Source organism: Perognathus longimembris, chromosome 22 (genome assembly GCF_023159225.1).
Source record: "Perognathus longimembris pacificus isolate PPM17 chromosome 22, ASM2315922v1, whole genome shotgun sequence".
In the NCBI taxonomy this organism is placed as follows: Eukaryota; Metazoa; Chordata; class Mammalia; order Rodentia; family Heteromyidae; genus Perognathus; species Perognathus longimembris.
The window spans coordinates 27394130-27407986 of NC_063182.1; the positions used below are offsets into that span (position 1 = coordinate 27394130).

The 13857-nt window shown below is 34.8% G+C and overlaps 1 protein-coding gene across 1 annotated transcript in view; it reads right to left on the bottom strand.

Annotated features, from left to right (window-relative positions):
* Chd1 (chromodomain helicase DNA binding protein 1) overlaps positions 1-13857 on the bottom strand; it is a 77712-nt gene that overhangs the window by 12385 nt on the left and 51470 nt on the right. The window contains exons 23-31 of the mRNA XM_048331580.1: positions 13563-13739; positions 10461-10621; positions 9122-9163; positions 7318-7448; positions 6537-6675; positions 6212-6362; positions 3799-3921; positions 3236-3364; positions 1938-2078 (exon numbers count right to left, since the gene is read on the bottom strand). Coding sequence (XP_048187537.1) covers positions 1938-2078; positions 3236-3364; positions 3799-3921; positions 6212-6362; positions 6537-6675; positions 7318-7448; positions 9122-9163; positions 10461-10621; positions 13563-13739 — 1194 coding nt within the window. The remainder of the gene's footprint in view (positions 1-1937; positions 2079-3235; positions 3365-3798; positions 3922-6211; positions 6363-6536; positions 6676-7317; positions 7449-9121; positions 9164-10460; positions 10622-13562; positions 13740-13857) is intronic.

A 13857-nucleotide genomic window follows, 5' to 3' on the forward strand; every position in this document is an offset into this window, starting at 1 on the left:
CAAAGAAAATAATTATCAGAATAGACACCACCTATAAAATGGAAAAAAAATCTTTGTCTCCTATTCATTGGGTAAAGGATTAATATCCAGATTATGTAATGAACTCTCCCTCAAATAATCTTAATTCTGGAACTAAAATCCTTTTGTACAACTACTCAATAAAAGTCATTTTTTAAAAAAAAACCTATCCGGTTAATGAGAAAAATGAATTAAACAGATAGTTCTCAGAAAAAGTACAAATGGCCAATAAATTTATGAAGATCTTCCAAATGAAAAAACACTGGATGACTTTTAAGAAAACAAATAAAGGTGGACGCTGGTTGCTTACACCTATAATCCTAAGTAGTCAGGAGGCTGAGACCATCTGAGGATAAGTGTGAAGTCAGTCCAGGCAGGAAAGTCCATATGACACTAATTTCCAATAAACTCCTCAGAAAAAGCCAGAAGTGGGATGGGGCTAAAGTGGTAGAGTGCTCGCCTTGAGCAAAAGGAGCTCAGGAACAGCACAGAGGCCCAGATTTCAAGCCCTAAGACCAGGTGAAAAAGGGGGAGGGGGACGCAGGGGGGAGGGAGAAGAGGAAACAAATAACATATACTGGGGTAAAAAAGCAGCAAAAAGGTATTTTTGTTTACTGTTAGTTGTAATGTAAATTGGTACATTACTACTTTAGTCAATACAGATGTTCTTCAATAAATGAAAACCAAGAGTAGCATAGGATCTCTACTGTACCATTCCTGGGATGGTATATGAAAGAGTATAAAATCAACATACAAGAAAAGATAGTTGTTTCCTTCAATACTGCCTGTAATAATACATTTCTTAGCTTTATTCAAGCTCTGAACATTCCATATTTGTCATGTATCAACAAGTCCTTTTCCTCATTAAATATTCCTCCGCTAAAAAGTATGCCTGAACTGTCAAGTCTTAATTCATCTAATTCAATACCTAAGCTCAGCAGTAAAAACCTCTACCAAAATTCCAAAAATTTCATGTTAACCAATTCATTTAGTCTTTGTAATTTAAGCCAGTAATTCCACACAAATGCTGTTTTTCTACCTCACAACCTTGTTACAGAGAGATATAAATACTTGTGTTTAACTATTCACATACTAGGCCAGTGATGCTCAACATAAGATCTGAGAACTGTGTCAGTGCACAACAATTTAGTTCACATAGACTGTAGGTTTAGAAACATCAGTAGTAATTGTCTGACTATGATATTTTATGTCCCCTAAATACAGCAACAAAACACTGGGTATTAATTTGTGTGCCTTTTTTGTGCATTCCACTTTACATTTTCATTTTTATTGAATATTCTAAAAATAGCTGTCTATAAGGGCTGCAAGAAAAAACAGCCTTCTCATCATAAGAAGCTCTACAATATTGAATTAAAGTTTAAAATGACAGAACTAAAGGAACTCCCTCTGAGTATTTCTTAATGCCTTTAACTTCAGTATTTATTAAAAGCTATACCCAAAAAAGTGGGGGTAGAATAGAAATACAAGAGAGGGAGGGAAGGGAATGAACTTGTTCAAAGTACAGGGCTTGCTAACTGAAAAACAAAATTTAAGAAAATAATATTTGATGTATTTATGTGGCCAAAAAAGTGGGAAATGTAAAATGAATCTGGAAGGAGTAAAAGGTTAAGATGAGAAGAATGATGGAAGTGGTAATACTGAAGCACTGGACACTGAGACAAATACATAACCCTTTTATGCAAACTTTTGAAGTTTAGGAAAAATATTTTAAAGAAAGAAAAAATAATACACAGAAAGAATTTTTTCCAAATTAATTCTCTATTTGACACCTTTCAAAATATGTGTCTTCCTATTATTAATCAGAACTATACTTTCAGTTTCAAATATCCAAGTTTAAAGCTCCAAAGATTAAATTACAATTTAAATGACTATTTTGAAAAAGAAAGTCTACTGCTTACAATGCTAAATGTCTTCTGATCAAGGACTTCAGATTCTTCAGATATGGGAACTGGCTCACCACTTGCAGTGATATGAACTGGAGCATCCGATACTGAAGACTTTTTGGATCGTTCCTTACTTTCAGATTTGGATTCACTCAACTGAAAAAAGAAAAAGCCCCAACAGAGAGACAAAATGATCGGCATTTTTAGAAACTTTCTCCTACTTACTTCATCAAATACACTTGCCCACTTTTCCCCAACTTCATTTGAAAAAAAAATATTAAACCATCCTTCTAATTTAATCCTGTAGATAAATGTATTTCAAAAGGTGGTCAAATGTACTTTTTCTCTTACTATATACCAACACATACTATTGGAAAACTTATTGAGACTAATGAGCTGATGTCATTAGTCTTCTAAATGTGAATCTGATTTTTTTACTTTCTAAAGTTTACAGTATCATTTTTCTTCTTTCATGTATTTTCTGCATAGCGTCTTTTACTTTGTTTTCTTTTTTTCTTTTTTTTGCCAGTCCTGGGCCTTGGACTCAGGGCCTGAGCACTGTCCCTGGCTTCTTTTGCTCAAGGCTAGCCCTCTGCCACTTGAGCCACAGCGCCACTTCTGGCCATTTTCTATATATGTGGTGCTGGGGAATCGAACCCAGGGCTTCATGTATATGAGGCAAGCACTCTTGCCACTAGGCCATATTCCCAGCCCCTTCTTTTTTTTTTTTAACAATCTTTCTCCTTTAAGTGTTTATCTTTGCTACGCGCTCCCTTTTAATTTCTCTTTATTCTCTTTTGCTTCCCACTTTTCTTTTCTTCTGGTTCCTTCTTTATAACAAAGATCTGGCTCAAGTGTTTCTTCACTACTGCTGTTTTCATTTTTTTATTTGGATGTTTCACAGAAGTGACCTCATTCTGGAAGGTGCAAGTATGTCCACTGTATTACTGACTCAACTTTGACACAAATATTTTTTTCATGTAAACTGTGATTGCATAAATATGGATTCTGAGGATATATCCCAGAATTTCCTTAATAACGACATATGCAATGTTTATCTTCCTACAAACTAAGTCGGTCTCATTCGAATTTATAGTTAAATTCAAGGGGAAAGTAGCTTAATGAAACAGTCAATGTTTGAAAAAAGAACCTTTATTCTATGCCTCAAACCAATCTAATGCATGTTCTATGAATAAGACATCAGGAATCACAAGGAGAAGAAAAAAATCAGCACCTAATGTTCAAATTTTAAATGTAAATAAAGTACACAAAAACATGCTATATTCTTTGCTCTACTAAACATGCACCCTTACTTTATCATCATCTTCATCAGACTTCTCTGACGGCAGGGGAGAAGAATCACTCTTTATTTCCTCTTTTACTTTTATGGACTTCATCACTTTATTCTTCTTAGCTCTTGCTTTTTTCCTCTTGGAACCTCCCTAAAAATAATTATTATTTAATCAACTCTACAGATTTCTAGGATACTAACTCAAATGTTAGAACATATATTCCTACCTATACTTAATTTTGTTGGTAATATACTACACCAAGATTAGGAAGTCAACAGAAAAACATTAGGTTTATGGATCAAATATATTAATTTCAATAATGAGTACTAACCAATATTAAGTGACCCTTTATAAGGAGAAGTGACACAGAAATAAAAATGTTCACCTTTTAGATTATCATCTTTAACTAAATGACAATTCTGAAACAACTCACAAGTTTGAACATACATGATAAAAATAATTTAAGAAACATACTACCATATTCAAATAAAACTACTAAAATAACCTCATAGTAACTATCAGTGTCTAGTATGTCAACAAACGTGAAAAGTAAACTGCTCTTAAACATCTAAATATTAACTTACGGCACCAGAGAGTCTCATAGCTTCTTTTTTTGCAAGGTCTTTACTAAGTAATTTAATGAGGTAGTCTGCACGTGTCTGCAACTGTTTTGCTTGTGGTTTTTTATCAGGATCATCTGGAAGAATCTAAAAAGGCAATTCATTAAACAAGTTGTTTGCTTTCTGTTACTGTATGGTTTTGAGGAAGGGATGCTGGTGTTTTGTTTACTTAGCTAGTGTGAGCCACACTTGTGTCAGAAATCTAGCCAGCGTTCTGCTGGTTTTGGGATGGAAACTAAAAGACCTACTCTACCTTTGAAAAGGTAATCCTGTAGATATGTCTGCCTTCTGATTTCCCTAGGATTATAGGCCTAGGCCACGTGAGTCTCGCTCAGGTTGTTTCTAATAAGTAAAATTTTTAAAAATTTAGTGGTAAAAATGTTTAGTGCCACTGAAAAATATATATGTTTGAGTTATAAGTTATGATGAGTTACAATTCTTAGTATATCACAGGCAAACATTTACATTTCTTGTCCAAAAAATAAAATTCCTTAATTTATCTCATCTCCCTCTGTGCTAAGGATCAGATTCAGGTTCTCCCATATGTTAGATAAGTACTTTACCACTGAGAATGAACTCTAAATAAATATACCTCAAAGATCTGTAATGTGACTGGGTGCTAGTGGCTCACATAGCTACAAAGGCTGGGATCACAGTCTGTGAGACTCTCAAAAAGAGTCCATGAGGGCTGGGAATATGGCCTAGTGATAAAGAGCTCGCCTCGTATACATGAAGCCCTGGGTTCAAATCCTCAGCACCACATACATAGAAAAAAGCCGGAAGTGGCATTGTGGCTCAAGTGGTAGAGTGCTAGCCTTGAGCAAAAAGAAGCCAGGGACAATGCTCAGGCCCTGAGTTCTAGCCCCAGGACTGGCAAAAAAAAGAGTCCATGAGACTCTTATCTCCAATTACCACCAGAAAAACCAGAAGTTGCACTGTAGCTCAAGTGTTAGAGGGTAGCCTTGAGCAAAAGAGCTCAAGGACAATGCCCCCAGGGTGTGAGTTCAAGACCCAAATTGACAAGACCAAAACAAACAAATAAAATAAAAATAATAAATAAATCCTGAATGTTATTACCTTTGAAAATGAAACAGAAAAGTATGAGATTACCAATTTCCTTCACATGCACAATACTGTGCTTAATATCAGTTTATTAATCTTTAGATTCCTAGTTTCTTTATCAATGGTCATGGGTTAACTATAATGTATATAAAAATTACTATGATAGGGCTGGGAATGTGGCTTAGCAGCAGAGTGCTTGCCTTGCATGCAGGAAGCCCTGGGTTTGATTCCTCAGTACCACATAAATAGAAAAAGTCAGAAGTGGCGCTGTGGCTCAAGTGGCAGAGTGCTAGCCTTGAGCAAAAAGAAACCAGAGACAGTGCTCAAGCCCTGAGTCCAAGCCCCAGGACTGGCAAAAAAACAAAAAACAAAACAAAACAAAAAGTAGCGGGCTGGGAATATGGCCTAGTGGCAAGAATGCTTGCCTCCTATAGATGAAGCCCTGGGTTCGATTCCCAAGCACCACATATATAGAAAACGGCCAGAAGTGTCACTGTGGCTCAAGTGGTAGAGTGCTAGCCTTGAGCAAAAAGAAGCCAGGGACAGTGCTCAGGCCCTGAGTCCAAGCCCAGGACTGGCAAAAAAAAAAAAAAAAAAAAGAATTGAGCCAATGGACTTTGGGGGGAGGGAAAGGGGGGGAGGGAGGGAGGCATGAGGGACAAGGCAACAAACAGTACAAGAAATGTATCCAATGCCCAACGTATGATACTGTAACCACTCTGTACGTCAGTTTGATAATAAAAATTTGAGAAAGAAAAAAAAAAAAAAAGTAGCATCTACCTAAAAGCAACACAGCTTAGCTTTTGGGGGCTCTCACAAAATAATCATTTTGAGGGAAATTTTAGGTGGAAATGTAGACTTTTTAAGTTTTGCTTCAAACAAACATCAACACTAATACCTAAAGTTTCCCGTTTGGTCCATTAGGAGGACAAAGATAAAAAGACAGTAAGAAAATGTTTCCCATTTTATGAAAAGAACTGATATAGTTAGTATAATCAAATCAGCAAAATTCATAAGCAGATACTTAAAAATAGGATTTAAAAAATTCCTTTTGGCCTTACTAAATGATCAAAGAACTCTACCCTAGTAATCTGAAGAAAAATGCACATATGCGTTGAAAACAAATATCAACTCTCAGACAGCATTTATTTAAATTCAATCCATGAAACCAACTTTGAAAGAAGTTCACAAAACTAAAGGCATGGTTTTCCTATACCTAGCTGAACTTATTTGCCAAGGATCCCCCCCTCCCCAAGAATCAGAAAAGAAAATTGAACCCATTATCGTTCAATAAAGTCAAGAAATATAAAATTACCTTGTGTGTTAGACTGAGATCTGGATCCATTTTAATCATTTCCCAACTTCCATAGCCATACTCATAAATACCAATTAATAAATTGGAATCATCTTCCTTGCCCCAGTCTATATCAAAATGAGCAGCCTTCGTGTGGCATTGGATTGTATACCTAGTAATGAAGTTACAATTCGTCAATTTCTTAATTGCCTTACTGGAAATTCGTGAAAAAAAAAGTGTGAATAATTAAAATTTTAATTCAAAAATAGACAATAATGCAAAAATTAACATATTTATAACAAAATGATTAACTACAAAAAGTATATATATCAAGTAATTTACTCACTGCTTTCTTTCTTCTGGATCTGAAGGAATGGATTTGTGCAAAGGTATTAATTCTTCTTCGTGGGAGATGACTAGCTTAGCATTCACTTGTACTCCTGATATTCGGAATGTTGGCCCCTTCACTTTTCCAAGTCTACCACCTTAATTTTTTAAAAGAATACAGAAAGACATATGAAACTTAATTCTGTAAGATAGCCACATATGGTATTACATGAATAGTGCTATCTTATTAAGGAAATCATTACTGGAAAAGTTTCATCTTCACTGTACACATACTATCAATTTTATGCTTACAGATTTGGACTAAAAATGATTTCATGTAATTACCAAAACCAGGTATACAAAGAAGATCTAATTAATACTTCTAGCCTCTAAATAAGAACTGATTTTTCCTTCAGTTTATCTGAATAGCAAATTTTACAAAACCATTTTTCTTTAGATGTATCAATTATAAAATAAGCATAATGAAATAGACATAGTCCAAACCAACAAATATCATATATATTCAAAATGTAAAAAGATGGCATAATAGTAAATCGTGACATTGTTCCAACCAGAATATATGGTGTATATATAATTTTTTTCAGAATATATAGCTTCTATTGTTTTTCAAAAGTTCAATTCTGTTCTCCATTCCCAGGTACTGAGAATGAGCTTGCATTTGGGGGAGTGGGGGAGGGTAAGCATCTGTTTTAAATAGATAATGTAAAGTAACTAACTTAAAATTTACTTCAAAATTTTTATTTACTTCCCATTAAGTCATTTTCATTTTAATATGTTACCTGTTCTTTCTGTTCCTGAAGAACTATCCTTTAAAGCTTTAATGCAACCATTGTGTACCAATTCTCCTAGTCGTCTAAGGTCTGTTTCAGACTTATCAACTAGCTCAGCATCTCGAGCAATTGCATCTAATCTGTAAAAAAAAAAAAACAAAAAAACCCCCACACATTTTAGGTAAATATGATTAAGTGTAACTGGTGTTCTTTAAGAAAAGTTTCAATGTATTTCTAGATCTAAATGTCTTTCTACTGCTTGACCTGTAGATTATAGTTTACAGAACATGATATACATAAAAGGTAGAAAATTTGGCAGGGAAGCCCTGCAATAATATATTCCAGAGCAATAATAAAATTAAAAGAATTCACCACAGAGCAAATATACCAGCTGTGTAAAACCTGTTCATAACTAATCAAATTTTCAAGTTTAAAAGTGAAGCTTTGTCAAAATAACATAAATGAAAAAAAGTTGTGTAATTTATTACAGGAGATTCAAACCAGTTTTTCAATCATTTAAAATAATGCAGCTATTTCATTGCATTTTAAGTAAATCATCTCAAAATATAAGCATGATATATCTCCATAACACTCAATATAATAGGTAAAAAACAGTGGCAAGAGTGCTTGCCTTGTATACATGAGGCCCTGGGTTCAATTCCCCAGCACCACATATACAGAAAATGGCCAGAAGTGGCGCTGTGGCTCAAGTGTCAGAGTGCTAGCCTTGAGCAAAAAAAAGAAGCCAGGGACAGTGCTCAGGCCCTGAGTCCAAGCCCCAGGACTGGCCAAAAAAAAGAAAGAAAGAAAAGAAAACTGGATGAGATCGGTGGACAACAGATTGGGGGCGGGGGGGGGGGAGGGGGGAGGAATGAAGGGCTAACCCTTAAAGATATTGTACACATGAATAAACACATTAGAGTGATAACTCCTTGTACAACTATCTTAAAGTGATAGGCAGGCAGGCAGGCAGGCAGGCAAGCAGGCAGACAGACACAGAAGTGGTAGTAAGAGATGAAAATAACAAACATCTTTACTTTAAGCATTTGGAGGGAGGGGAAGAGTGTACTGGTCCTGGAGCTTAAACTCGGTGTGGGCAATGTCTCTGGGCTATTTTGCTGAAGGCTAATGCTCTACCACTTAAGTTCTCTTCCAGCTTCTTTTGGTGGTTATTTGTAGATAAAGTCTTTTGGACTTTCCTGCCTGAGCTGACTTCCAACCACAATCCCTGGATCTCAGCCTCCTGAGTAACTGGGATTATAGACAAGTAACCCCCCTGAGATCCAGTTATTTTAGGCATTTTTATGAGAAGAAATCATCAGAATCTTTGCAGCTTTATAATCAGAGGTAGGTTTGCAATAATGATGGACAAACAAATACCAATGATTTTAATATAGTTTGTGTACTAAGAGTATATAACCAGAAAAAAAAAAAAAGATTTCTCTAAGTTAGCAAAAGCAAACTGGATCGGTTAAAAATTCAATCAACTACTTTTAGGAATAAATTTGTGTACTTTTGTTACTTGTGGATAAAAATAAAATACAGATTGTGGAAAATACCTTATAGTTAGAAATGTAATCTAACATGCATTTTATAGACAGTTTGGCTTAGTAAAGAATATGTAAGAGACTTGAAAGAATTAATAGAATATAAAATTTTTTAAATCAATCTAAAATTTGCATTCTGTATTATTCAATCTGTAATGGTTAAAAGCAAATTCACCAAAGTAGCAAAGTAAATTGTAGTACAAGCAAATAGAGCTAAATGTATGTAATGCAATTTATAATTGTCTAAGAATGACAAAAGTATTTACCTTTCCAGAGGGCCACCAAATTTCTTATAACTCTTGATAAACCTAACAGAAAATAAATGTTTGATTTAAACAAGTGCCATTATCTATTTTAAAAAATGTAGACAGAAACAAAAAATATTTCTTAGTACAAACAATTAATTCAAGACACTGTTACAAACAAAAAAATGAATAAACTATGGCATAAATTAAAAAGTTAAGACATCAATCTATACCAAGACATTTGAACACACAGAATGAAGTTAAGATATCCATATAAATAAAACAATAGAAACTACATTTTATTTTAAAAATTACTTTATTATTTTCACAAGACAAAAGAAAAAAGTGGGAAGTGTCTCCAGAATTACCAATCATATCACACCTCCTCCTACTCCAAATGATGATTAAAAAATTACCAAAAGTTTTTCTTTCAGATGTGTATCAACAATGGTAAATAAAAATTTTACTTCAGAACAAAGCTACTTATGTGGTTGATGGATGAGAGAAAATATCCAGGAAAAGTAGAAGATGAAATGCTTCTTCGACTAAAGACAGAAAGTCCAGCAAAGCAGATTGTCATAAAAGTACCCTTATAAAAGCTAACAATGTATTTAATTTTCTGGTGGGAACAATGAGGAAGAACTTTGTCAGGTCTATGATTTAAAAGAAAAGAGTTACAATGGCTTGAAAGAAACAAAGTCTGAAAATATAAAAATGAACAACCTTTTTACAAGTATAAAACTTTTACATGAAAACAATAAGCTATCTCAAGCCCCTTAAACATATATGTACATATTTAAGCATATTTTAAATAGAAGCTAAAATTTGTCCCATATGGCCAATCTTACCTCTATTCTTATTTAAGCCTATCAGAAATGATCCCCCCTCCCCCACCCCATGGTACTAGGGATGGAAACTAGGGTTTTGTTCATGCTAAGCACAGGGTGTACTGCTGAGCTGAACCCAGCTCCAGAAAAGGCAATGACCTCAGTGTTAGAAATTAGAAAAATACAAGACTAAATTATTCCCACAAAAAAAATAGTAATACTGGTAATCACAAACCAAGTATGATGATAATTTTATTATTCAAAAGGGCCATTTTTTAACCACATCAATGTAACCAAAAATTTTAGAAGTCTAAATGGTTCAACAGTAGATAACATGCAAACTTTGTAATTTAGCTACCCACACCTGCCCCTAAGGTTCTAATGACTATCAAAAAGAGAACCACCTAATTCTATTCAAATAAGTTTATGTCTTCTAAAACTTCATCTCAATTTCTGCCAATTACTGGACTTTTATATTTCAGTTTTACACTGTAACAAAACGAGGTTAAAACAAAACGGTCTCATCATCTTACCGCCTAATTTCTGCATCACTAAATCCTTTAATATTCTCACGGGGGATAGTGCGTGGTCTTCCTCGTTTCTTTGGCCTTTTCCTTTCTGAGATTGAATCACTATCAGATCCAGAGTACCTTCTACTTCTACTGCGCCTCCCTTCACTTCCATTGAAACTAATCTGGAATTTAGAAATAAAAATTTACCCACACTTAGGATAACTAAGCCTTACTTACACTGTAAAGGCAAAGAAAAACACTTCAAAAGACTGTATAAACTTTAAAAATATTATTCATATATCAAACATATCCCTAAAACAGAAAAATCAAATAGATTAAATCAATGAGAAGGTATATGTAAAGCACTTTCAAAAATCAACAAGAAAAATAAGCATTTTTCGTAAAATTAAGTGTAATGAGCAATTAATCAAGATATATAAAAATGTGTTAACAGTAATTTTTAAAATGTAAAGTAACAATAAAATTCATTTTTAATATAACTTGGCTTACATAAATAAGCAAGAATGGCCAATCATGCTAATAATAGTACCAAAAATGAATATTGATGGGTCTCTGGGAAAACATTTAAGCTATGAGAGGGTAATTTGGCATCATTATATTAAAAACTTTAAAACATATCATTCTATTGATCCAGCCATGTAAATTTTAGCTATTTTTCCCTAAGGAATTGTTAGGGTACATTATCTGATAGTCTTTTACAAAATAAACAAAATGTAAACAAGGTAAAACATTCACCAGTGACTAAACAATTCACACAAAGCAATGGTGAAAAGCCATGAAAAACTGTCTAGATACACTGTCAAAGGGAAGAAAGCAAGTTTCAACTCAACACGATTCCAAATTAATTTGGCACAATAGGCATTTTTTAAAAAATGAAATGCTGTTTATTGCAATAGTACTGCTAAGTCATACGTCTGGAGAGGCAAATGGATTCCTCACTTCCTTTTTACTGTTTTTTGCGCGCGCGCACGCGCACACGCCACTCTTACTGGACTTTAACAAGGTGATCAAGTTGAAAGAAAAAAGTGCCACTAAATCCACATGCATATATTTTTATAATATCCACAGTTGTCATGAATACATTAATATGTACACTGTGTAACTTTGTGGACTTTTTCCAAAGCCTCTCACGTATTCTGAACCCTTCATCTGGTAAAGATTACTTAAGCCGGGCTGGAAATGTGGCTTAGTGGTAGACTGCTTGCCTAGCATGCATGAAGTCCTGGGTTTGATTCCTTAGTACTACATAAACAGAAAAGGCAAGAAGTGGCGCTATGGCTCTAGTGGTAGAGTGCTAGCCTTGAGCTAAAGAAGCTCAAAGACAGTGCTCAGGGCCTTAGTTCAAGCCCCTGGACTAACAAAAATAAATTTTTTTAAAAAAAGTCTTCTATTTTCTCAAAATTTAATGAGGTACTTAAAAAAAAATCTATTGTTAAGGACTGTTTTTTTTGCTGAAAGAGTCCATATACTCTGGCAGGGTACTGTTATGACTATTTTTAAAACTAGCATTTGTTCATTTGGGCCACCAAAAAAACAAAACAACTAAAAAAATTCAAAGCACACAAGGAACATGATAGCTAAACTAGAAATCATTGACACTTTAAAAGCCTTCCCCCCCTGTAAGTTTTTGTTGTTTGGGTTGGGGGGGAGAGGAGGAGTGGCAGTCTTAGAGCTTAAACTTAGGGTCTGGGCACTGTCCTTGAGCCAGTTTGTACTCAAGACTAGTGCTTTACCAGCCTGCCCAGGTTGACTTCCAACCATCATCTTGAGATCACAGCCTCCTGAGTGGCTAGGATAACAGGTGTGAGCCACGGGTACCCAGCTCACCTAAAATACATTTCTAAGACTATAGGTATAAAGAAGGAAACCTGAAATTCTTTTTACGGGGCGGGGGGGGGGGGGGGTAGATGGTGACAGTAGTCAGGCATAAACACAGGACAGGTACTGTCCCTGACCTTTCTGTGTTCAAAGCTAGTACTCGACCACTTGGGTCATAGCTCCATTTACAACTCTTTGGAGATCGTTCCTCATGGGCTGACTTTGAACCAAAATCCTCAGATCTCAGCCTCCTGAGTAGCTAGGATTATAGTCGTGAGCCACTGGCACCTGGTTTACATGGGAAATTTTGAATTACTTTGAATAAAGAAAAATAATATAAAAGAAATAAAAATAAAAATGCCACATAAAAATGTGGAATACGCAGAAAGTGTGACACAAGAAAAATCTTTATCATTAAATGCTAATAATATGAAAGAATGATCTCAACTGAGTAGGCTTATTATACCTTATAAAACAAAGAGCAAATTAAATCAAAAGCAAAAAGAAATGGTTTCTAAACAGCAGAAACACAAAGTGAAAAACAAGGGTGGGAAGGAATCAATGAAACAAAAAGCTGATTCTTTGAGGAAAATAAATTTGATTAATCTCTATGTAATGATCAAGAAAAACACCAATATTAATATCACTAAATACCCTACAGATATTGAAATGAGAGAATATTGTGACTTCATGCCTATTCACCTCAACTTAGAGAAAAACAAATTCCTCAAAAGAAACTATCAAACTCATTCAAGAAATTGATATCCAGACTAGTTCTTTATCTGAAAACGAAATTGTTGGTTAAAACAGAAAATCTTTCAACAAAGAAATCACAGGCTCAGGCTGGGGATATAGCCTAGCGGCAAGAGTGCCTGCCTCGGATACACGAGGCCCTAGGTTCGATTCCCCAGCACCACATATACAGAAAACGGCCAGAAGCGGCGCTGTGGCTCAAGTGGCAGAGTGCTAGCCTTGAGCGGGAAGAAGCCAGGGACAGTGCTCAGGCCCTGAGTCCAAGGCCCAGGACTGGCCAAAAAAAAAAAAAAAAAAGAAATCACAGGCTCAGGTAGTTTCCTTGAGAAAAATTCCCAATTCTACCCAAACTATTCTCAAAAATAAACAGGAAGAAACATTTTCATTTTAGGAAAGTAAAATCAAATTAAGAACATAAGCAACAAAACTATGGACAAATACCTCTCTGAAACAAAACAAAGACCAATCTAGAATGAATCCTTAACTATATTCTAAGAATTACAGGAATATCTTTTAAAACTACAAAATCACCTGTTTTGCACAATTTCTCATTCGTGGAAGCATATAGATTTCCTCAAGCTCCTTTTGTCTTTCTTCCTCTTCTAATCGTCTTCTTTGATCTTCTGGAATGATTTCATCCCAGTTCTTGGAATTTCTTTCAGGTTCTAATTCAATGTCATCTTCATCCATGTTTGAAAAGTTGGCAACCTGATAAATTCCGTAAGTTTAACAGAATAAATTATAGAAAATTTTATTTTTTAAAGGTTCAAGTACATGCCAGAATGACAATGAAGAATACTAAGAGCCAGATATCATGGCCTATGAC